This window comes from Malaclemys terrapin, chromosome 2 (genome assembly GCF_027887155.1).
Source record: "Malaclemys terrapin pileata isolate rMalTer1 chromosome 2, rMalTer1.hap1, whole genome shotgun sequence".
NCBI lineage: Eukaryota > Metazoa > Chordata > Testudines > Emydidae > Malaclemys > Malaclemys terrapin.
The window spans coordinates 281242592-281268553 of record NC_071506.1 but is presented as its reverse complement, the minus strand read 5'-3'; the positions used below and the strand labels follow the sequence as shown (position 1 = coordinate 281268553).

General features: G+C 47.4%; 1 protein-coding gene across 1 annotated transcript in view; it reads right to left on the bottom strand.

Annotated features, from left to right (window-relative positions):
* TMIE (transmembrane inner ear) overlaps nucleotides 1-25962 on the bottom strand; it is a 78586-nt gene that overhangs the window by 4743 nt on the left and 47881 nt on the right. The window contains exon 3 of the mRNA XM_054019922.1: nucleotides 2476-2625. Coding sequence (XP_053875897.1) covers nucleotides 2476-2625 — 150 coding nt within the window. The remainder of the gene's footprint in view (nucleotides 1-2475; nucleotides 2626-25962) is intronic.

The window sequence follows — 25962 nt, the reverse complement described above, 5'->3', positions numbered from 1 at the left end:
TAAAACTTAAGTGGTGCATAAACCTCATTCAGGACCTTTGCACAGGGGCAAATGTCACCCATTTAGGGCCAGGTCCCCAGCTGGTGTAAATCAGCATTGTTCCATGGCAGTGAGTGGAGCAAATCTCCCGTCTTACCATTTGGTAGATTAAAAGGGCCCAATCTTGAAGTCAATGGAGCTACATCAGTTTACACAGCCAAGGATGTGGTTCAGAAAGTGCAACTGACCAGACCACTTATTCTGGTAACTTGAGTGAAATGCAAAGAAGAAGAAGAGAATACGCACAGCCTAAAAAGTGGAAAAACAAACAGGAGGGCCTGATTCCTCCCTGCCCTGCAGCTTGTGACACCGATTGTACAAAACAGGCACTTGTCTTTTTGTTTGTACACCGCCTAGCACAATGATCTATGTTTAGGTGCTACAGCAAAGCAAACAAAGAATCAATTATATTGAATGAATGAATGAAGAAATCACATATACATGGGCAGATTAGGTGTAAAACACTGCGAAGGCAGCATGGTAGGATTTTACACTCTCTTCGCATAGCTATAAATGTTGACACCAGCTGCAAAGTAGCAGATAACTGAGCCCTGGACATTTCTCATCTTCCCGTTGTCATGATCTCAGGTGTAATTAATAATGGAGCCAGAGACACCTTTCAATATGATTTGCTACTTCCATGGCTAGCCCAGTTCTGTTGTCATTTATACCCATCCAACCCCACTGGGCCAAATGCATCCCTTGATTTCACTGGCTTTACTTTGAGGTTGGATTCAGCCTGTTGACTTCCATGAGGTAACGAGGAATGGGGCGTCTGTTGAATTCGCGCTGACTCATTAAGGCCACAGCCCAGCAAAGCGCTTGAGCACGTGAGCAATCCCATGAAGCCAGGTCTACAGGCATAGCTGCACTGCATTCAATAGGGCTATACCAGCTGAGGCGCTGACCCATTGATTGAAATGGGGAGACTCCTGGACTTTAGCCTACAGACATTCCATTGGCTTCAGTGGGCTTTGAATCAGACCTGCTGTGCTTAAAGTTGGACATGTTCATAGTGTTCTGCTGGATCAGGGCCTGAATTCCTTCTGTTTTCTTATCTGCCTCCCCACGTCCCTCCATATCCTGGATTGTGATACTATGGGACCTAGATCCTCAGACATATTTAGGCACCTAACTCCCATTGAAGTCAATGGAAGTTAGGCAGTTTAAATACCTTTGAAGATCTAGGCTTGAGGCAATAAGGCTCCAAGCTCCTCTATAGCCTAGTGACCACTGGTTGGGCGTACAGAGCAATGTTAAAAAGAAAGCCCTTAGGAAGAAGATAGAGTGAAGGTGAAACACAGGAAAGGAAAGGAGAACAGTGAGTTCCAAAGTCCACATCTCCTCTGGGAAGCCATGGAAAGGAGACGCCAAAGAGACAGACAGACAGACAGACATTCCCCCTAGTTTCCTTGTAGGGCCATTTCATCTTCTTCCTTCACCACAGGCAGAGAGTTGAGAGGTCTGGACTGGACATGACCAGAGAGAGTTGGGAGGTTTTCAGTAGAGCCTAGAGTATAGAATTACGAGAGGTGAGTGACAGGAGAGGAAGCCATGACAAGCTCATAGTGACAGAGATGCGCTTGGCAGTAGGGACTGGCAGGCCATTTAAGGGGCAGCGGAAATGTTAATAGAACTGAGTGAATAATTGATTTTTCAGTTCGGAGGCCAAACCCCGCCCCCCAAAAAATTCATTTGGGGTCAAACAAAATGCTTTGTTCATCTCCAGATGAACGTTTTTCCAGTTTTTCTTTTTGTTTTGAGTCTTTCTCAGGTATTTTACCCACCCCTTTTGGAGAAAAAAGCAACATTTCTAGACGAAGTGCCATTTCAAAACGAAAAGTGGAAATGAAAGTGGCAGAAACGAACCGTTTTGACTTTTTCAACATTTTTCTTCCGCCTTTTTTTTTTTTGGCTGACTGTTTGCCAAATTCAACCTGAATTCGCAAATTGTTTCCGCAACCTAAAAAATGCATTTTTTTCAGCGACGTTAATATTCATCAGGACAATTTTTGCCCAACTCTAGTTAACAACTCATTTGCTACCCCTTGAGCATCACCTCAGAATCTGGCCTTCAGAATGGAAAAGTAGTGGGGCCAGAGCCTCAGTTAGTTTAAATTGTTGATTTCAGTAGATCATTGACACCAGCTGAGGATCTGGGCCAACTGCCTTCAATGGAGCTATGTGGATTGACACGAGCTGCGGATCTGGCCCTTTGATCTTAACGATAGTGCTTTCTGCAACAAAAGTTAAACGATATAAAGAGCGCATGCAAAGCAGAGGAGCTTTGCACAGTAAATTACAGGGCCAGATCTTCCATGGGTGCAAATTGCCATTGAACTGCCTGGAGCAATAGAGATTTGTGCCTGCGGACAATCTGGCGCTTTGCGCATGCAGAAAGAAACCCAGGGAGAAGAGACGGGGGTGTGGCTGTACCTCCAGGGATCTCCGTCAGCTCGTTGAGCGGTGGTACGGTCTCCAGTTTGTCTGCGTAGGTCTTGGCTGCCTGCCGCTGTGCATACCGGGCCTCGATCTCTTTCTTTGTCCGTGGAATCCGGCACTTGAAGATACAGCACAGGGTTATAACTGGGAGAGAGGAGAGAGCGGGTCTCAGTTAAGTTTGCTGGCACAAGTAAAAGGTTCACCAGATCACAGCCAACAGATATCAGTGGGAGAACGCAGATCTCAGTGCAGCTACGCCAGTTGGAAATCCGGCCCCATTGACTTCACTAGAATTGTCTGTCTAGGTTTTTATCTCCCCTTCATCATCACAGAATCTGAGCTCCTCACAACGCTCAACTGATTTTACCCTCACAAGCTCCCCGGGAGCTACGTTAGTAGCATCCCCATTTCACAGCTGGGGAACAAGGCAGATTAAGTGACTTGCCCAAAAACCACACGGGGAGTTTGTAGCGGAGCCTAGAAGTGTACACAAATCTCCTGACTCCCAGCCCGCTGCTCTAACCCCTCTCTCTCAGCGTATGCGCAGCATGTCCAGCCAGCTGGAGAGCCGGTAGCCCGCCGTCGAAGTAAGTCAGTGGGCACTCATCAAGGAGACGTGACATAGTCTGAAGTTGACCGTGTGTCGTTAAGAAAAAACCTCTTTGAAGAAATCGGCCACACAACTGCTCTGTTCTGTTCGAAACTGGTTCAGGAATGGCCACAGGTGATGCTAGTGAGGTCAAAACCTGGTGGGCAGATGGTTGGGTCAGTGATGAGAGAGTGATTAATGACTGTAATCGCTGACCACTCATTATGTCAAGCGTCGGGGGTCGCCGTGTTAGTCTGTATCCACAAAAACAACAAGGAGTCCATTGGCACCTTAAAGACTAACAGATTTATGTGGGCATAAGCGTTCGTGGGTAAAAAACCTCACTTCTTCAGATGCATGGAGTGAAAATTACAGATGCAGGCCTTATATAATTATATAGTGCGTTTTTTTTACCCACGAAAGCTTATTCCCAAATAAAACTTAGTCTTTAAGGTGCCACTGGACTCCTTAAAAAGCAACAGAGGGTCCTGTGGCACCTTTAAGACTAACAGAAAGGTGCCACAGGACCCTCTGTTGCTTTTTACAGATTCAGACTAACACGGCTACCCCTCTGATACTGGACTCCTTGTTGTTTTTATGCCAAACAGATTCCATCGTCCTCTCCTGTGGTGGCAAAAGTGACCACAAAGGACATCTCAAAGACAGGCGAACTGGCGGGTGGTTGAGCCATACTTTGAGCTATGCTGATTCTATGCAGATTGACACCAGCTAACGATGTGGCCCCGGGTCTTTACATCCGATGAGAATTTTTCTCTCGTCTCTCGGACTCCAGAGTTTCTCTCTAGTGTATACTTGCCTAGAATAAGGGAATTTCCATACTGGATCAGACCCATGGTCTATCTAACCCTATGCCTTGTCTCTGACAGTGGCCAGCAACAGCTGCTGCAGAGGAAGGTGCAAAAAGCACCAAAGCAGGCAATTATAAACACCCACAAGGATAGTTCCCTCCTACCCTCCAGTTAGTTTATACCCAGAAGCACGAGCGTTTGTATCCCTTTGAAACTGCTGAGTTTCTTTTCCCTAACCCTTTCTAATGTAACTCTGGCCGTTCGCCGTGCCCAAACATCCGCTCCTTTTTTGACTCCTGCTATGCTGTTGGCGTCAATGACATCTTGTGACAATGAGTTCCATGGACTGCGTAGAAAAGGATTCCCTTCGCTCCATTTAAGATTTGCTGCCTTTAATTGGATCCCCCCTTATATTATGAGAGTCAGTAGGAGCATCTGATCTACCTTCCTCAGCACTGGAGGATCAGGATCAATGGAGTTATAGAATATCAGGGTTGGAAGGGACCTCAGGAGGTCATCTAGTCCAACCCCCTGCTCAAAGCAGGGCTAATCCCCAGACAGATTTTTGCCCCAGATCCCTAAATGGCCCCCTCAAGGATTGAACTCACAACCCTGGGTGTAGCAGGCCAAGGCTCAAACCACTGAGCTATCCCTCCCTGTTGTTGTGAGCTCACAATCAGGCCCTTCATGCTAACCTAGGGCGATGGGGGAAGAGCGAGGGGGTGAGACTCCATTCCCCTGTCCATAGGCTGCCTGGCACTTCTCATTCACTATGGGTGGAATTTATCCCTGCACAGAGGGCCAGGAAAGTACCTCAGCATCACATATGTCCCCCTTAAACCTTCAAAACAGGACTCGGGTAGTTCACAGGCTTTTGGCAAAGGTGAATTTCATCCCAGGGGCAGAGTTTGTGCTACATCCGTCTGGCCTCCCCTGAGCAGGGAGGTCACTTTGACAAAAAGTAAAGGGTTCCAGAGGGACACGCCTTCATTTCACCGAACAGAGCAGGGGGATGTGATCATTTCCAGCGCCTACATCGTCGTCCGTGTTGGGCTGTCAGTGAAACCGGAGCAACTGCTCCCGCTTCTGGGGTGTGTTGCAGAAACTATCCATCCCTTTAAACAATTAAGGGCAGAGAAATCATAATGGAATCTCACTAGCATCAAGGGTCACTGGAAAGTCACAAGGAAAGGAGAAATCTGAAGCAAAGGTTAATCGCAGGTAAGCATTAGGGAGTGTAAAGCGTTCTGCTGGCATCGCGCTCTAAGTCTGGCAGTTATCTAGGTGCTTTTATCCTTTGTCCTTTTGTGCTGTCAGCATAGACTGCAGGTAACTGAGGATGAGAGACTGGAATGTGTCCTTATGATGTTGCTGACCGGTGGGTCGGTGACTGACCACTCCTACAAAGCACACGGGTGACTGTAACACACTGTTCGGTGTAGGATGTGCAGTTCACTTAGTGCATGACCCACAGGCTCTGCTACAGCTCCCAGGCAGAGGGCTTAGGGCCTGATCCGAAGCCCTTTGTAATCAATGAAAAGCCTCTCCTTAACATAGTGGTGTTTGGCCCGGGACCATGAGACTAGGGAAATCAATGAGAGTTACCCACACCTTTGAGAATCTGGACCCTAGTTCTTTAGTTCATGGTTTGTTGCTATAAAGGATTCGGTCCCCGGAGATGGTTTATAAGAATACCTAGTAATTATCTTGCACTTTTCATTCATAGCACTTTAGCAAGAAGGGCAGTATCATTACCCCCATTTTACAGATGGGGAAACTGAGGCACAGAGACTTGGCTCAGGTCCCAGAGTCAGAGATAGTACCCAGGTCTTCTGCCCCCCCTCCTGCTCCCCAGTTCACTAGCAACTAGACCACATGGCAGCCTGGCTATGGATGGCTGTCAGAGGAAGGTGTGTGCAAACTTCATACAGCGCTCGCTGCACAATGCTGTACCACCGTCTCACAGTTCCAATCCTGCCTATCAGCTCACATATGACATTGCAAAACATTTTGGGACCCATTTCGTTAATCAGAGCAGGAGGAATAGCCACTTGGAGGCTGCTGCAGCAGGTCATGAGTGTAGAGTGCTGGGGACTGAACTGAACCGACTCCAGCCCAGACCCAGAGATGGATAACAAAACGTCCCCCAACCCAAGATCCGCTGAGCGCCGGTCGCAACTGAGGATTGAGTCCTGTGATGTTGCCACATGCTGGGGGTGGTTATTAAATATTACCATTATTAGCTGTAAAATGAGGAATAGGCAGGTGAATAAAATCTGGGACCAGGTACATCAGAGCACTGCAGCAAGATGATTCTGTATTTCTTCCTTGCTCATGGGAAGTAATTACTCATGCTGTACTCCGCCTCCTTTCACTTTGGACACTGTGTGATCCGTTTTCTCTCTTAATAAGAGTGAGAGCCTGGGCTGCATATTAGGACGGGGATGGGTGCATTTCAGGACAATTTCTGCTCTAACTAGCATGTATTTTATGGCTTGCCCCCTTCAAACCAGTCTGATGTAATTGCATTTCCTGCATATCTTGCTGTTCCACCATTACACAAGAAATCAAAGCATTCTTGGACTCTCTAAATGCCCAAGTTAATGTCAGCTTGGAATGGAAAATTTCCAACCTTTTTCATTGGGAAGATCACCTGGAAATGTAAGCTATTAGTTAATGCAGAGTCCTCAGTCTGTGTAGGAGATTGTATCATTTCCCCATAGGACTGAGAGTATCTTACGATGCAAGATTTTATACTCATCCTTTATGTCGGCTTTTTAACCTTTTGTTGTATCTATTCCCACAACTGGGCAGGATTAGGGCTGGGCCACGTAACAGGGCTTTCGGGCACAGGTATGAACCCCAGTGCACCTGTTGTAGCTCTTGGGCCCTTAACAGTAGGCATTCTGGGAAATGTAGTTGCTTGGAAGGACCTAAAAACTCCCCCCACCCCCTCCCCAGGTCATAATACCACCTTTTGAACTATATTATGAATAGCTTCAGCTTATTATGGGGGAAGATGAAGTTTGAGTCACTGTGCATTTAGCTGGATCCTTTTGGGTCAATAAAGCAAGGCTGGCGATTCCTCGCTGACTTACAGAGCAGTAGGATGTACCGTTTCCTCTTTCAAGCTCCCATCTTATTCTCCAGAATTTCAGCTTTCTTTCTTTTTTTTTTTTTTTTTTTTTTTTTAAGTCTCTGACCCTTATGATTGGGCAGGAAACCTTCAAAACAGGAACTCTTGTAGTAACGCCTGCCTGAGTTTGCAGAGTGCCTGAGACAAGAGCTCTGACAGGTGTCAGCTCCCGGCCCGTTCATCTCCCTGGTGTGTGGACATGGATATTCAAGGGTGACAATTTAAACATCAGCGTTGCTCACTCTTTCTGTGGGGATCAAAGCAGGTGAGAAAGGAGAGGCTCAGGTTCTGGAGAGCTGCGCCAAGTAATGTGAGTGACAGCTCATTTTGATATCCTGAGCAAGGGCTACTTAGAAGAAAGCTACCGTTTGGTTTCTTTTAAACTAGCCCAGAAGAAGCTAATTCCAAGGAGCCTGGCAGAACAGCCAAGCCCCAATGAGGGGAGGGGAGCTGAGCCCAGAGGATCAACTGAACACCACTAAGGAGAAGTCATATCTGGAGGGAACCACATGGATGTAGAAAAATCCCACTGAAGGGGAGTGAAGCCCAGCACAGTCCATGTGATCATAGTTTGAACATTTGCAGGCAATTGAGAGGGCTCTGTCTCAAGTAGGTGGCGCTTATGCAGTCGGTGAAGGCAGAAATAACATGTCTGTCTCCCCTTCCCACCCGACGAAAATTTAACTCTGTAATAGCGCATCATATAGACTTTTATAGCTTCATGAAACTGATCTGCTGTAGCACCAGGAAAAGGAAGGAGATGGCACAGAGCCCTGGAGTGACAAAGCGACTGTCACAGTGGAAGAAGGAAAAAATACCCTTTGAGAAGCCAGACTTAGCAGGAAGTAGCCTTGTGCCTACCTGGCTCTGGCACAATCCAGCTGGTTTCATCCTCTGATAGAGCTGGGGAAGGGAGCCCTGGCTATTAATATGCTTTCAGCAAAGCATGCTGGGAGGGGGAGGAGCCTGTGGCCCCGTAAAATACAGGCTCCTCAGACTTGGAGGGCAGATGGCGCCAGGGAAATGTGTGCCAGTAAAGCAGTGTGAGGGAGAGGAGAGAGAAATGGCCCCGGCTCAAGACAGCACCAGGTCAGACTGTGGTGGCGCAGTGAAGCATGGCGGAGCCTGGAAAGAAGGGACTGGATCTGGACTATGGGCCCACACAGGCTGTGGTTTGTCTATGTAGCGACAAGGGGCTCCTCTGACGGGAACAGACTGTGAGCACACTGAAAACTTGCGGGGCTGTGGGAGTGGATGCAAGTGCCAGTGAAATAAATACCCATGGGGCCTTAAGAACTGGTCCATCCTCTTTTGCCCTGCCTCCTGTGCCATGGGCAGATCCCAGCCTACCAGTGACTAACTGGTGAAACCTTGCAAATCAGGGGTTCTCAACCTTTTTCTTCTGAGCCCCTCCCCCTCCCATGCTATAAAAACTCCACCGACCACCTGTGCCACAATAATTTGTTTTCTGCATATATAGGGTTACCATATTTTGTGCCTCCAAAAGGAGGACACTCCATGGGGCCCTGGCCCCGCCCCCGGCCCCGCCCCAACTCCGCCCCCTCCCCAAAGTCTCCGCCCCCTCCCCTGCTTCCCGCGAACATTTAATTCGCGGGAAGCCTGGGCAGGTAAGGGAGGGTGTGGGGGGAGGAGGTGCGGCCGAGGCTGGCCCCCCCGGCGGCTCCAGCCTGGGTCGGCTCGGGCCCTGGGATGCCGGCCCCGGCCCACCACCCCTGGCCCGCCCAGCACTGCCGGCCGGCCCCCGGCGGCCCAGCGCACCCCCCCGGCTCCTGGCCCCAGTGGCCCAGCGCACCCCCCGGATCCCGGCCCCGGCGGCCCAGCGCACCCCCCCCGGCGGCCCGGCTCCCGGCCCGACCCCCCGGCTCCCGGCCCCGCGGCCCAGCGCACCCCCCCGGCGGCCCGGCTCCCGGCCCGACCCCCCGGCTCCTGGCCCCGCGGCCCAGCGCACCCCCTCGGCGGCCCGACCCCGCGGCCCCGGCCCGGCTCCCGGCCCGGCACTGCGCCCCTGGACCCCGGCCCGGCACCGCGCGCCCGGCCCCGCAACCCCGGCCCAGCCCTCCCTCCCGATTTTCCCGGACATGCCCGGCTTTTGGGGATTTCCCCCCGGACGGGGATTTGAGCCCCCAAAAGCCGGACATGTCCGGGAAAATCCGGACGTATGGTAACCCTAGCATATAGAAGCCAGGGCCGGCATTAGGGGATAGCAAGCAGGGCACTTGCCTGGGGTCCCTTGCCACAGGGGCTGCTACATTGCTCAGGCTTCAGCTTCAGCCCCGGGTGCTGGGGTTCATAGCCCTGAACTTCAGCCCCATGTGGTGGGATTTTGGCTTTCTGCCCTGTGTCCCAGCAAGACTAATGCTGGCCCTGCTTGGTGGCCCGCCCCTGAAACCTGCTCTTGGCCCGGACCCCTGGTTGAGAATCACTCTTGTAAATAACAAATATTCCCCCCCCTCCCCTCTGTGCGCAATTTAAATCTCTGCCTTATCTTTGCATTAACATGCTGCTGGCTTCTTTGTTATTTGGCTTCTGAAAACCATCTTTTCCAGTTCCCCGACACACACAGTTGAATGCAGCCACCTCCTCTGAAAAAACATCTCCCTTTTAAATTAAAAATCAGCTCTGATCCCGCTTTTGATGTTTTCTTTCTATGTTCAGCTCTCAAACCATCAAAGTGCGAAATCACTTTTCACTGCTGGGAGGCTGGGAAAGGGAAGTGTAATTTTGACAACAAGCTACTTTTTGTTCCTTTATTAAATATGGATTCAAACACAGGCCCAAAGAAGCGTGTATTACAAAAAAGGAGTTAAAACGACCGGCACGCTTTCCTTTCCTCATCTCAATCCTAGAAGATTTGGGCATGGGAATTGATGGGATTCGTGAACGCATTTGCTCCTTCCTGAATCTTAACTTGTTTCATTATTTCTAAAGAGACAAGGACTTCAAAGGGGAAAGATTACTCATAGCGCAGTGCGACAAATTGTGGGAGGGCCTGAGATATGACTCCACCAAAAATTATCGGCTGCAATGGTGGACACTCCATGGAAACTAATTTTTAAATTAAGATTAGATTTTTTTTTTCCTGAAAGCTATGCTCTAGTTCAAACAGGAATTAATTCAGGGGATGTTATGCAGGAGGTCAGATGAGATGAGGTGGCCCTTCTGCTAAGGGTGGCACGTGACCCCCCCCCCCCCAATCCGGGAGGCGAGCCCCCCGGTCCCGACACTTCGGCCTGAGGCCCGGACCTATCCTGCCCCTTCCGCCCCCCTCTCTCTCCAGAGCCCTGTGGTTCCCCCGTGCCTTCTGACTTTATAATCTATGAAATTCGGGCCCCAAATACTCTCCCTCTGGCCCCGCATGGGGAAAACTCCCAATCAAAATCTCCAAAGCCACCGCCTCGTCCTTTTTTTTTTTTTTTTTTTTTTAAATTAAATTAATGGAGATATCCCATCTCCTAGAACTGGAAGGGACCTTGAAAGGTCATCGAGTCCAGCCCCCTGCCTTCACTAGCAGGACCAAGTACTGATTTTGCCCCAGATCCCCAAGTGGCCCCCTCAAGGATTGAACTCACAACCCTGGGTTTAGCAGGCCAATGCTCAAACCACTGAGCTATCCCTCCCCCCCTTCTTCAAGTCCCTCCTCAAACTCACCTCTTCTGGAATGCGGCCGGCAAACTTCAACCTGATCATGGGGAGGCAAATGCAGGATGCGATGGCTGCCCCTGATTGGCTAAGCATTGCACACACATCCTCTTTTTGTTATCTTCCCCCCCGCCCATCCCATCCTGCACCCTTGTGTATCTCATCCACCTGTTACATCATGTTTCTTAGCCTGTAACCACTTCTGGGGCATTTACTCTGTGCAGCATCCAGTGGAGAGACCTCTAGCTGCTCCCATGGTACAAATGCAGAATGGTGAGAAATAATATAATGGCCACATAAGGTTTAACAGGAGAATAGCTTTATTGGAGTTACTGTTGATGCTTGGACAGAATGTGTCTGAGCAGCGAGCTTCACCTGGGAAGGGTTAAAAAGGTATAGGGGGCTGACTAGCTGGACTCTTTGCCCCACAGCGGCTTCCCCATGAATCCAATGTGATTTCTTACCATGGGCATGAAGCTCTTCTTAGCTCCACTGTTCTTGGTCTCTTAGGGTCGGCAACTCACCACGTGGCTGAAATGACATCATTTAATGACCCAAATCCTACAATCCATTGCGAGTACAAAGGATGATGGGATTTGGTTCATCATGGGATAATTTGTTTTCAGCCTTGTTTTGGGTCAAAAAAAGATGTGTGTGGGGGGGCAGGTTCTGCTGGGTGGGTGACTTATAGGATAGGGGAGGTTAGAGCTCCTTGGGTGGAGAGCTACTGAAGTACAGGGGTTAGTGCAGCTGGGTTGCAGGGCTGGAGGGGCCTGGTGCTGTGGACTGAGGAGCTAGTGGGGTGAGGGGCCAGGTGCTGTTGGGTGTGGTTTCTCCCAGCCTTCTCTTTTGCCCCATGTCTGCACATTGTGGAGCTCGGTGGGTTGGAAAGTGCTGTTGGGTAGGCGGGGGCATGACCGAGTTGCTGCTCTGGGATAGGTGAGGGATGGAGGCAGTAGCGAGGGGAAGGAGCAAACTGGTTGTGCCTGGATCCCCATAGTGTTTCTGTAGCTCTTCGCAGGTAAGTGCCATCAACCTGGCAACCGTTCGTATCCAGGTCCGGCCTGCCAGTTGAGAACTGGTTTCTAGCTCCCCCTGCTGGAGAGAGAACCCTTCTATGCTCACCACTCACTGTCCCAGGAATAAGCAACAGAGAGTCCTGTGGCACCTTTAAGACTAACAGATGTATTGGAGCATAAGCTTTCATGGGTGAATGTCCACTTCATTGGATGCATGTAATGGAAATTTCCAGGGGCAGGTATAAATATGCTGGCAAGAATCAGTCTGGAGATAACAAGGTTAGTTCAATCAGGGAGGGTGAGGTCCTCTGCTAGTTCAATCAGGGAGGGTGAGGTCCTCTGCTAGCAGTTGAAGTGTGAACACCAAGGGAGGAGAAACTGCTTCTGTAGTTGGATAGCCATTCACAGTCTTTGTTTAATCCTGATCTGATGGTGTCAAATTTGCAAATGAACTGGAGCTCAGCAGTTTCTCTTTGGAGTCTGGTCCTGAAGTTTTTTTGCTGTAAGATGGCTACCTTTACATCTGCTATTGTGTGGCCAGGGAGGTTGAAGTGCTCTCCTACAGGTTTTTGTATATTGCCATTCCTGATATCTGACTTGTGTCCATTTATCCTTTTAGGTAGTGACTGTCCAGTTTGGCCAATGTACATAGCAGAGGGACATTGCTGGCACATGATGGCATATATAACATTGGTGGACATGCAGGTGAATGAACCGGTGATGTTGTAGCTGATCTGGTTAGGTAGCTGAAGTCGGCGTATCTTAGGTTAACTTATCTGGCCATGAGGATGGTGGCAAGTCAACCGCTGCCGCTCCCCCGTCGACTCCACTTCCGCCTCTCGTGAACTGGAGTTCCAGAGTCGATGGGGAGCGTGATCAGGGATCGATTTTATCGTGTCTACACTAGACGTGATAAATTGACCCCTGATAGATCGATCACTATCTGCCAATCCAGCGGGTAGTGAAGACCTGCCCTTTGAAGTACAAGCTTTCTCAGGATATTCCTGCTTCCAATCCCAGAAGTGTCCCAAGAATGGTAAGTGTGGGATGGCAGGAACAACCTTTCTGGTGGGTTCGGCTGCCAGCTGGCTAGGGACTGGGGTCAAAATCCTGGCCCTAAGAAGTCAATGGCAAAGCTCCCCTTGACTTCTGTGGAGTCAGGCTTTCACACCAAAGATGGGGCACGGAACATCCCAGGGTTCTACCACTTCAGAATATTTTTCATAAAGTCTACTTCAAATTCAGCTATAGCTTCAGTTTTATTCAGGTTCTCACCTACCCCAGCATTGCCAGGTCCTACAATTGTAGTGTGACTCTCACAATAGCTGATACTTTTCCTTAAAGTGCTAGGTCCTACAGTCACGTGATTGCATGAGACTCTTGGGTCTCATTTAAAAAGAAGTGGATAGGCCCCATAGTTGCAGAGAAAAAGCTTGACAACATGACTGCTGGAAATCTCAATAAGCAGAAGGCAGACAAAAAGAACCTAACATTCATTTAACTTATTTTAAGTTAACTTAAGATTTTCTGGAGGCCAGTCTCATGGTTATTTTTTTAACACTGGGGATTAGCAAAACTGCCATTGTCAAACTATCTGAGCTCCTGGCATTGGGGCAGAGGGCATAGAATTGTTTTTGAACCTGTTGGCTTACCCCTAATTTCTGTTAAAGGCATTTCCTAGGGATATGCAAACACTAAGAGACACGGACGTTTCAGAGAGCTGATCTGATTAGCAGCTAATGTTCTAAAATAGCAGAGGCTAAAAGTGCCTCTGTGAAATCTTCATGTGCATTTATGACATCAATTACTTTTGTAGATTCCAAGTCCAGAAGGGACCACAGTGATTCTTTTTAAACGAGACCTGAGACTCTCATGTATTCACTTGACTCCGGGAGCTGGAACTTTAAGAAAAAACATCAGCTATCGACTCCTGTATAACACAGGCTATAGACCGTTCCCTCCCCCGCCCCCCCCCCCCCAATAATTCCTTTTTGAATAAGAACAGATCTTTTTATAAAAATCCAACTGATTTAAAAATTGCCCATGATGGAGACTCCACCACACTTGGTAAATTGTTCCAATGGTTAATTACCCTCATTGTTAAAAATTGACACCTTATTTCCTGTCCAAATTTGTCTGGCTTCAAATTCCAGCCATTGGATTGTGTTAGATCTTTGTCCGCTAGACTAAAGAGCCCATTATCAAGCATTTGTTCCCCACATAAGTACTTACAGACTGTGATAAAGTCACCCCTTAACTTATTGGGCCCTATTCTCTTCTCACACCAGTTTAACCCCTCATTGCAATGGAGTTACTCCTGATTCACCAGTAAGTGACAAGAGAATCAGATTTATTAGGGGTAAGGAAGCATGTAAACAAAGACTCCCGGCTAGACAGCATTTGTTATAATTTAGTAACTAGCATATGAATGAAAACCAAGCAGTTCCACTAATTAACTGAATTAAGTGACTGAAATACACCTTAGGGTTTATTCTCCCTCCAAGCCGTAGACAATCAATGGAGCATTTAATTAACGTTTAGCGAAGTAGCCTGTGCTGCACTGAAGCAATTAAGAAGCCATTCCGTTGCTAATAATGTTAGCAATTAATGCAGATTTATTCAAGCAAGTTAACGGCAGCAATCTTATTTAAAGATGTTGTTGAAAGACCCAGGTTCCTCGTTCATTACATTCACACGAAGGTGGGTACGTGCCCCTGGGCTGCCTGGTTAATTACATCTATTTAATGCACTTTAAGGTAATTTGTCATTTGAAATGTGCATCGGAGCACCTCACAATAGTTAATGAGTGAGAGAAGTGGTTTCCCCATTTTATAGATGGGAACTGAGATACAGACAGGGTCTTCCGAAAATCCCATGTGGCTCTTCTCTACACCTTTAAAAATCTGGCCCTTCTTAGAAATCACACACTAAGAATGACAGCGTGGGGCACTGATCACAGGTTTTCTACAGCCCAGCGTAGCACCCAGGCTGCTGGACTATCCTTTCTCATCACGGAGAGTAGCTGTTTCTCACTTCAAGGCCGGGATATGCCAGACAGGCAAACGCCCACACCGAGAAGAGACAGTCCTCTGAGAATGCAGGGTACACATCCCCTACAGTTGTTATCCCTTAGGGTACATCTGTGCTGCAGTCCAGAGGTGCATTTGCAGCAAGTCTAGCGATTCGCAAACTAGTGTGGATGTAGCTAGCCGGACTAATCGGATCAGTGAAGCCACAGCAGCATGGCCTGGCTGCCCGAGCACGTACCCAGGATCTTGGGTGGCTAGCCTCCGATGCAGCAGCTTCCCTGCTATTTTTAGAGGGCCAGCTTGAAAGCTAAGTCAGGTATGTCCGCACCTGCTGCACTCACGTCTCTTGATTGCAGTGTAGACCAGTGGTTTTCAAACTGCGGATCGCGACCCAGGAATGTAAGGCACTGGGTCATGGCAGCTCTGGTCAGCACCGCCGACCGGGCCATTAAAAGTCCCGTTGGCAGTGCCGCCGGCTAAGGCAGGCTAGCCCCTACCTGTTCTGACACTGCACTGCGCCCCGGTGGTGCCAGGAGAGGCAGGAAGCCTGTCTTAGCACCCCCGCTGCACTGCTGACCGGGAGACACCGGAAGTAAGCCCTCACCCCAACCCCATACCCCAATCCCCTGCCTCAGCCCTGAGACCCGCCCCCAAACCCGGAGCCCCTTCCTGCACGCTGAACTCCTCAGTCCCGGCCCCATCCCAGAGTCTGCACCCCCAGCCCAGAGCCCTGACCTCCTCCCACACCCCAACCCACTGCCCCAGCCCAGAGCCCCCTCCCACACGCTGAACCCCTCATTCCCAGCCTCACCCCTCAGCCCTCACCCCCACATCCCAACCCTCTGCCCCAGTCCTGAGCCCCTCCCACACCCCAAGCCCCTCATCCCCAGCTCTGTTGGGTCGCGGGCATCAACAATATTCTTCAACTGGGTCACCAGAAAAAAAGTTTGAGAACAACTGGTGTAGACATACCCAGGGAGTGGTACAACCCATTCCTGTTACCATACCTATCCGACTTTGGGACCTGATGTGTGCATGGGGAGGGGGGTCACAGGCTCACCTCCTCCATGTCCCTTTTGGAATAGTTTGTGCCCTTGGATGCAGTATGTTTTGCATCCCCTTCCAATGCTGATCCACTGAGCATATGAATGAGCTAGTACGTTTAGTCTTTTAACTCAAGCGGTAGAGGCTTATATGCTTAGTTAGCCACCCAAGACTGGGTATGTACTCAGATTCAATCCCTGGTGGTAACCAAAATTGTAGTTGTTATACAGAATTAGGTTAATGAAAATCTTGCATTCAAATGAACATGTTAATTTCCAGGCAAGAAGGGAATGCAAACAGTTAAAGCAGATGGTCTGGGAGTCAGGTGATCTGTTCTGTTTCCAGTTCTGGCACTGACTCATTGTGTGACCTTGGTCAATGCAGGTCTGCACTCTATACCGCCTGATGAACAAAGCAGAGACAATATTGATTCTTCTTTGGAAAGCACAGTCAGGGCATTGTGGCAGTAAAGCTTCTGGGTTGGTCAAAACTGTCCTTTTGTACTTATTTGAAGTATATCATTCACCCCCTAGATGTCTCTCTGTGTGGGCCTTGGTAAACAAAAGCTGGAACTCAAGCTGAGTGGAAGCCTGTTTGTATCTATAGTTTGTTATTTTTGTCTTTAATAAATGCCTCCTGTGTTAAGCAGGACTGTGATTCTGTAGATCATCGCGTGAGAAGTGGAATTAAACTCCATGGAGACTAGATTCCGTATATTGCGACAAAAGGAAAACAAAAGATGTCACCCAAACTCTTTGAACCTCAAAATGTTTTGGTATGTTTCATGTGTTTGAGTGAAGTTTTGGGACAGATTTTGTTTACACCTCTACCCCGATATAACGGGGTTTGCATACAATGCGGTAAAGCTCTGACACGCTGCTCTGAGCAGCGTGTTAAGGGTGCTGGCCAGGCCAGGGCTGAGGGGTTGGATAAGGGGCAGAGGGTCTCGGGAGTGGTCAGGGGCTTCCCCCTCCAGGCCCTGGGAGGCAGGAGCTGCGGGGGGGGGGGCACTTATTGGGACCCCGCAGTCCCAGAGTGGCCCGGGGGATTAGTGGGGGGCCGGGAGCAGCCCGCTCTGCTTTCCTCGCCCCGGCCCCAGCCGTTTCGCTCAGGGAAGGGGATCCCCCCCACACTCACAGGCAGCGTCAAAAGCGGAGCAGCCTGGCCCCAGCCCACTCTACTCTGCCAGCTCCCAGCTACGGCGCTCTGCTTCCTGCTGCAGGTGAGTACGGGGGGCGTCCTTTCCCCAACCTCCCCACACTCACCAGCGGTGGGAAGCGGAGCGCCGCGGCTGGGAGGTGGTGGAGTGGAGCGGGCTGGGGCCACGTTGCTCCGCTTCCTGCCGCTGTCGGTGAGTGCCTGTCAGGGGGTGTGGATAGGGGTCGGAACAGTCAGGAGACAGGGAGCAGGGGGGTTGGGTAGGGGGTGGGATCCTGGGGGTGATTAGGGACAAGGGTCTCTGGAGGGGGCGGTCAGGGAACAAGGAACGGAGGGGCCAAAGCAAGTTCGATATAACGCAGTCTCACCTATAACGCGGTGAGATTTTTTGTCTCCCGAGGACCGCGTTATATCGGGGTAGAGGTGTATTTGATCCCAATCTGCTATCTCTGTGTATCTGGGTTTAGATAATAAAACACCCTTTCTTTTGCCTTTGTCCAACTTATCTGTTTAGATTGTAAACTCTTCCAGGCAGGTGAGACTGCCTCTCACAGTCTGTTCAGCATCCAGCATGATGGGGCCCAGATCTCAATTGAGGCCAGAACAGATCAGAACACCAAAACATTTCCGGCGAGACATTTGTAATGATAAATCTTTGCTCAAAATTTCAGCTGAAAAATGTTGGCTTTTCCCATGGGAAGTTTCAAACTGATTTGACAGGATAATTTTCATTTGGAATCAGTGTTTTGGAGACAAAATGAATTCATTTAGTTTTGATTTAGAATGATGCTTTGGTATTTTTCACACCACAGAAGAAACAAAAATCACTTTAAATTGAAATGAAATGAGAATTTTCACTTCCACGTTTCACACTGAGAAATATTTGTTTTTATCAGACTGGACATTTTCCTGGGAAAATTTCAGCTTTGGGACAAAACTGTATTTTCTCATCAGGAAAACTTTCCACGGGAAAAATGCCAATTATCTGGGCAGCTGAAGCAAACTGGAAACAAGCAACAAGGAGTCTGGTGGCATCTTAAAGACTAACAGATTTATTTGGGCATAAGCTTTCGTGGGTAAAAACCTCACTTTTACCCACGAAAGCTTATGCCCAAATAAATCTGTTAGTCTTTAAGGTGCCACCAGACTCCTTGTTGTTTTTGTAGATACAGACTAACACGGCTACCCCCTGATACTGGAAACAAGCAGTTACTTTATTTCCAAGGCACTTTGTTTTATGTCTCCTAATTCACATGCATTATTTTGCCAGGGAGTTTACTACTTTTCCTGAATTTTCATCAGTTTGTCCTGCATCCCAAGAGGATCAGAGTCCTCTGTTGAGGGTGAGTGCTGTGATGTTGCATCGCTACTCGATGACAGCGCATCGAGGCACAAACACTAACATTATGATGCAGAATTTAACTATGATCCTTTGGCTATCAGGAAAAATGCACAGAAGTAACAGAGCTAGCAACCAGGAACTTATCAAGCAAAGCAGTCAGCATGTTTAAGACTTAGCTGAATTATTTTTTAAAAGTTGCTAATAACTGACACTATAACCTCCAGAGGGGGGCAAAAATCCTGGGCCCAAACGCTCACGCACCTGGGGAAGATCGGAACGAGACCCAGATCCAGTCGCACCCACGTCTATCCCAACCAAACAGACATCTTGTAAGTGAGTGTGGTCCCATACTGCCCTAGGACAAGATCCTCAGCTGCTGTAAATTAGCTCTGTTAGCTAAACTGATTTACCGCATCATCTGGCCCACAAAGTGAAATTCACCCCGTCAGCCGGCCAGCACAATGTTAATGGGTCTTAAGTGGCATAGACCTTGTGCTGCTGCTATGCACAGGTTACAGTTCATACATAGGTTGTGTCCGTCTGCTCTACTGCCCACATGGGTCAATCAGAATAGACCCCTGCTCCAATCAAATAAAAACCCACCCCCCTCGATGACTTGAGTGAATGGAGAATGAAAGCAAACCAGGGCCAGCACACAGGACAAATTTCCTAGGCACTTCTGCAAATCTGTCTTGAGCATCACCCTAAGGGCTGGTCTACACTAGGGGGGGGGATCGATCTAAGATACGCAACTTCAGCTACACTATTCGCGTAGCTGAAGTCGAAGTATCTTAGTTCAACTTACCTGGCCGTCCTCACGGCGACAAGTCGACCACCACGGCTCCCCCGTCGACTCCGCTTACTCCTCCTGCCGAGGTGGAGTACGGGCGTCAATTCGGGGATCGATTTATCGCGTCTAGACGAGACACGATAAATTGATCCCCGATAGATCGATCACTACCCACCGATCCGGCGGGTAGTGTAGACGTGGCCTTAGCATCAGTGGGATTTGAGTTTATAGCCCCGTTGTAGGCCTCCAGCCTATACATAGTCACCCACCCCCATTTGAGCATGTCTAACATGCCATCCAGTAGAAGGCAAGAGTGCGCACACAACTGCAAATACACCTGAGCAATGACGTCAGTACATTCTGTACTGTAGTACTTTCAACTGAGTCTTTCCACTGTTGCAGTGGAATTTAATTTAGCAAGACTTTTTCTGCTGCTGCTGTGTCAGCACTTGAATATATAAAATCTCCATTACCAAGCACCATGTAAAACATCCTTAAGCCATCCTCCGTTCTTCATGGCTCAATGGAATTCTGCACATTGGCGGAAACATCTGGCCTAGCCATTTTTACCTTCCACAAAGTAATGCTTATTTAATGGTGTAAATCTCCTGCCTGGCGTTTATACGTCAATGCCAGCGGCAAGGAGGTAAATTAAAGCCATAACGCTTCAGATGAAGCATCTTGGAACTGAATTAACTGTGCGTGCAATTTAACTGTAATAGCTTTGTTAATGCCTGTTAAATAATAGCTGATTCCTGTGAACATATGTGTTCAGTTATAATAAACATGAGTCCCATTTTGATCTCTCACTGCTTTTACACCAGTGCAACCACAGGGACTTCAATGTAATGTCTCCCAGTGTAGACAGGCCAGAAGATAGATCAAAATAGCACTGTATCTTATTACTGTGGTTCCCAACCACTGCTACATGTGCTGCTATTCTGATACTAAAGGCTTTTGTGGCTGATACGGCACTGTGGAGCTGAAATTCACTCCTGCGTAGAGGGGCCAGAGCAGGGGTAAATTTCACCCTCCGCTTCTCATACTGGAGCGGCCCTTTTGCAAGGTTTCATCGCTCATTTTTGCCTCAGTAGCACAGACACTCTTGGCCGTTTTGACGCTAAAGCCAATTGGCCAGCTTCTTTGGCCTGGGCTCAATTCTCATCTGACACGGGTGTAAATCAGAAATAGCGCCACTGAAGTGGTGGGTGAGACAGGCCAAAGAAGGTCAAAATCAGGCCTCATCTTCCTATGATGAGCTTCTCCGTTGAGCCCCAGGATCCTGCCACGATCCACTTCCGAGTCAGCCATGTGAGCTCCACCCTGCAGCAGAGCAGGTGCTAACACTGTTCCCATAGCAGCAGGGCTTGGATCGGGCCTAGTTCCACAGTGAGTTAGGCTCTGCCGGTTCCAATGGCTGCCATTAACAGCTCAGCATTGGCCAACACGGAGAGCGGAGAAATCAAAGCTCCCCCCAGTACTTAGCCCAATAAATCACCATGGAGACAGCAGGGTTTGGCGACATGTTGCCTCTTCAATGCCTGACCCACCCCACCCCATTCAGCCAAAATCCTGACACTTGACTTTTCCTGGGTAAGCTTGCAAAACCTGGTAGTTAGGAGATGGAGCTTCTCCCTGCTTCATAGCTCGCTTATCCCCATCTTCCTTCTACATGGTGAGTTGGGATAGTGGCTCAGCACAGGTCAGGATTGGTTATGAGGAGGCACTGCTGTGTCTTCACAACATGGGCTTCTTCTTATGCCCTCCTCCTCATGCTAGCTCATCTCAAGCCCTCTCCCAGATGTTGCTCTCCCATCTTTCCGCTGGGATCATGCCCTCTTCTCACTCCAGAGTGAACTAAGTGATGCAGAAGCATAAGAAAGGCCACACTGGGTCAGACTAATGGTCCACCTAGCCCAGTATCCTGTCTTCTGATAGTGGCCTCTGCCAGAGGCTTCAGAGGGAATGAACAGAACAAGGCAATTATTGAGTGATACCTCCCCTGTCATCCACTTTCAGCCTCTGGCAGTCAGAGGTTTAGGGACACCTGGAGCTATTAGCATCTTGGCTAATGGCCATTGATGGACTTAGCCTCCATTAACTTATCTAATTCTTCTTTGAAACCAGTATACTTTTGGCCTTCACAACATCCCATGTTAATGTGTTCCACAGGTTGACTATGTGTTGTGTGAAGAAGTACTTCCTTATGGTTATTTAAAACCTGTTGCCTATTCATTTCATTAGGTGACCCCTGGTTGTTGGGTTATGTGAAGGAGGTAAATAACACTTCCCTATTCACTTTCTCCACACCAGTCATGATTTTATAGACTTTTATCATATTCCCCCCCTTAGTCATCTCTTTTCTAATCTGAACAGTTCCAGTCTTTTTAATTTTCCCTCATGAGGAAGCTGTTCCATACCCCTAATCATTTTTGTTGTCCTTCTCTGTGTCTTTTCCAGTTCTAAAATATCTTTTTTGAAATGGGGCAACCAGAACTGCATGCAGAATTCATGATGTGGGCATATCATGGATTTATATAGCAGCATTATAATATTTTCTGTTTTATCTACTCCTTTGCTTGTAGTTCCTAACATTCTGTCAGCATTCTCACTGCTGTTGCACACTGAGTGGATGTTTTTAAGACAACTATCCATAACAGCTTCAAGATGTCTTTCTTGAGTAGAATATCAGGGTTAGAAGGTCATCTAGTCCAATGCCTTACTCAAAGGAGCAGGAGCAGGACCCATTCCCAGATAGATTTTTGCCTCAGATCCCTAAATGGCCCTCTCAAGGATTGAACTCACAACCCCGGGTTTAGCAGGCCAATGCTCAAACCACTGAGATATCCCTCTCCCCCCTTAGTAACAGCTAATTTAGGCCCCATCATTCTGAATATATAGTTGGGAATATATTTCCCACTGTGCATTACTTTGCATTTATCTACATTGGATTTCATCAGCTGTTTTGTTTTTTTGCCCAGCCACTCAATTTTTTGAGACCCTTTTGTAACCCTTCACAGTCAGCTTTGAACTTAATAACCTTGAGCAATTTTGCCATCTCGCTGTTTACCCCCTTTTCTAGATCATACATAGATCAGTACAGATCCTTGAGGGGACCCGGCTATTTACCTCTTTCAATTGTGAAAACTATTTATTCCTACTGTTTCTTATCTTTTAACCAGTTAGGGGGCCACAGGAGGACCTTCCTTCTTATTCCATGACTACTTAGTTTGCTCAAGAGCCTTTGGTGAAGTACCTTGTCAAAACTTTCTGAAAGTCCAAATACACTATCTTGATTGGACCACCCTAGTCCATATGTTTGTTGACCCCCTCAAAGAATTCTAGTAGATTGGTGAGGCATGATTTCCCTTTACAAAAGCCATGTTGACTCTTCCCTAACAAATTATATTCATCTATATATCTGACAATTCTGTTCTTTACTATAGTTTCAACCAATTTGCCCAGCACTGAAGTCAGGCTTGCTGGCTTGTAATTGCCATGATCACCTCTGGAGCCCTTTTTAGAAATTGACCTCACATTAGCTATCCTCCAGTCATTTGGTACAGAAGCTGATTTAAATGATAGGTGACAAAACACAGTTAGTAGTTCTGCAGTTTCACATTTGAGGGTATGTCTACACTAAAGGGGGGGTCGATTTAAGATACGCAAATTCAGCTACGCGAATAGCGTAGCTGAATTCGACGTATCGCAGCCGACTTACCCCGCTGTAGGGACGGCGGCAAAATCGACCTCTGCAGCTTCCAGTCGACAGCGCTTACTCCCACCTCCACTGGTGGAGTAAGAGCGTCGATTCGGGGATCGATTGTCGCGTCCCAATGGGACGTGATAAATCGATCCCTGAGAGGTCGATTTCTACCCGCCGATTCAGGCGGGTAGTGTAGACCTAGCCTCAGTTCCTTTATAATTCTTGGATGAATACCCTCTGGTCCTGATGACTTATTTCTGTTTAATTTATCAATTTGTTCCAAAATCTCCTCTAATGACACCTCAATCTGGGACGGTTCCTCAGATTTGTCACCTAAAAAGAATGGCTCAGGTTTGGGAATCTCCCTCACATCCTCAGCCACGAAGCCCAAAGCAAAGAATTCATTTAGTTTCTCTACAATGGCCTTATCGTCCTTGAGTGCTCCTTTAGCATCTTGATTGTCCAGTGGCCCCACTGGTTGTTTAGCAGGCTTCCTGCTTGTGATGTACTTAAAAAAATTTTGCTATTATTTTTTGATTCCTTGGCTAACTGTTCTTCAAATTCTTTTTTGGCCTTCCTAATTATATTTTTACACTTCACTTTCCAGAATTTATGCTCCTTTCTATTTTCCTTACTAGGATTTAACATCCACTTTTTAACGAATGCCTTTTTGCCTCTCTCTGCTTCTTTTACTTTGTTATTTAGCCACGGTGGCACTTTTTTGGTTCTCTTACTATATTTTTAAATTTGGGGTATACATTTAAGTTGAGCCTCTATTATGGTGTCTTTTAAAAGTTTCCATGCAGCTTGCAGGGATTTCACTTTTGGAGCTGTAACTTTTAATTTCTGTCTAACTAACTTCCTCATTTTTCAGAATCGTAAGTTAGTTAGTCTATCTCAGCAAAAAGAACAGGAGTACTTGTGGCGCCTTAGAGACTAACAAATTTATTTGGGCATAAGCAAATCAATTTGTTAGTCTCTAAGGTGCCACAAGTACTCCTTGTTCTTTTTTCTCATTTTTGTGTAGTTAGAATCATAGAATCATAGAATATCAGAGTTGGAAGGGACCTCAAGAGGTCATCTAGTCCAACCCCCTGCTCAAAGCAGGACCAATTCCCAGCTAAATCAGAAAGTTCCCCTTTCTGAAATAAACTGCTAATGTATTGGACTTCTGTGGCATTTTCCCAATCACAGGGATATTAAATTTAATTATATGATGGTCACTATTTCCAAGTGGTCCAGCTATATTCACCTCTTGGACCAGATCCTGTGCTCCATTTAGGACAAAATCAAGAATTGCCTCTCCTCATGTGGGTTCCAGGACCAGCTGCTCCAAGAAGCAGTCATTTAAGGTGTCAAGAAACTTTATTGTTGCATCCCGTCCTGAGGTGACATGTACCCAGTCAATATGGGGATAGTTGAAATTCCCCATTATTATTGAGTTTTTTATTTTTATAGCCTCTCTAATCTCCCTGAGCATTTCACAGTCACTATTACCATCCTGGTACGGTGGTCAGTACTATATTCTACTGCTATATTCTTATTATTAGAGCATGGAATTACTATCCATAGAGATTCTATGGTACAGTTTGGTTCATTTACGATTTTTACTTCATTTGATTCTACGCTTTCTTTCACATATAGTGCCACTCCCCGACCAGCATGACCTGTTCTGTCCTTCCGATATATTTTGTACCCTGATATTATTGTGTCCCATTGATTATCCTCATTCCACCAAGTTTCTGTGATGTCTATTATATCAATATCCTCATTTAATATGAAGCACTCTAGATCACCCATCTTATTATTTAGACTTCTAGAATTTGTATATTAGCACTTTAAGAACTCGTCACTTTTTTATTTGTCTGTTATTACATGATGTAATTGAATGGGACTCTTTTTCATTTGACTGTTTCTCATCCGATCCTACCTGTATTTTATCATCTTCCATCCTCTCATCCTTACTAGAGTATAGAGAATCTCCATTAATAGATCCTCCGCTAAGGGATGTCTCTGTCCGAACCACGTGCTCCTCGGCACCTATTGGCTTTCCCCCAGCCCTTAGTTTAAAAACTGCTCTACGACCTTTTTAATGTTAAGTGCCAGCAATCTGGTTCCATTTTGGTTTAGGTGGAGCCTAGCCTTCCTTTATAGGCTCCTCCTTTCCCCAAAAGTTTCCCCAATTCCTAATAAATCTAACCCCCGCCTCCCTACACCATCGTCTCATCCACGCATTTACTCTGAGCTTCTGTTACGGTGTTTTAAATTGTCTCCATGCAGCTTGCAGGCAATTTACTCTTGTGACTGTGCCTTTTAATTTCCAGTTAACTAGGTTCCTCATTTTTGTGTAGTTCCTCTTTTCGAAGTGAAATGCTATTCTGGTGGGTTTCTTTGGTACTTCCCCCCTACAAGAATGTTAATGTTAATTGCATCATGGTTGTTATTACCGAGCTGTTAAGCTATATTCACCTCTTGGACCAGATCCTGTGCTCCGCTTAGGACTACATCAAAAACTGCCTCTCCCGTTGTGGGTTCCAGGACTAGCTGCTCCAACAAGCAGTTGTGGTGTCAGAGTTTCTATGTCTGCCTCCCTTGCTGAGGTGACACATGGCCAGTCAATATGGGGATAGCTGAAATCCTCCTTTGCTATTGCGTTTCTGCCTTTGTAGCCTCTCTAATCTACCTCAGCATTTCACCATCACCATCACCATCCTGGTGAGGTGGTCGCTAGTATATTCCTACTGCTACACTCCTACTGTTCAAGCATGGAATTTCTACCCATAGAGGTTCTATGGTACAGTTTGATTCATTTATGATGCTTACTTTATTTGACTGTACTTTCTTTCACATATATTACCCTTCTCCCACCAGTGTGACCTTTTATGTCACTGCTATCTATTTTGTACGCTGGTATTACCGTGTCCCATTGATTATCCTCATTCCACCAAGTTCCGTGATGACTAAAGATCAATATCAATAATGCCAGGCACTAGAGTTCACACATCTCAGTATTTAGACTTCTACCATTTGTATATAAGAACTTGTACAGTTTCTCAATATTCAGTCGCTTCAGGTGTATTCGTTAACTGGGACTCTTTTATGTTTGAATGTTCCTCCCCAGCTCCTACCTGTACTTTACCAAGTCTCTCCTATCCTCTTTATTAGGATATAAAGTTACCCCTTTAATCAGTTCATCCCT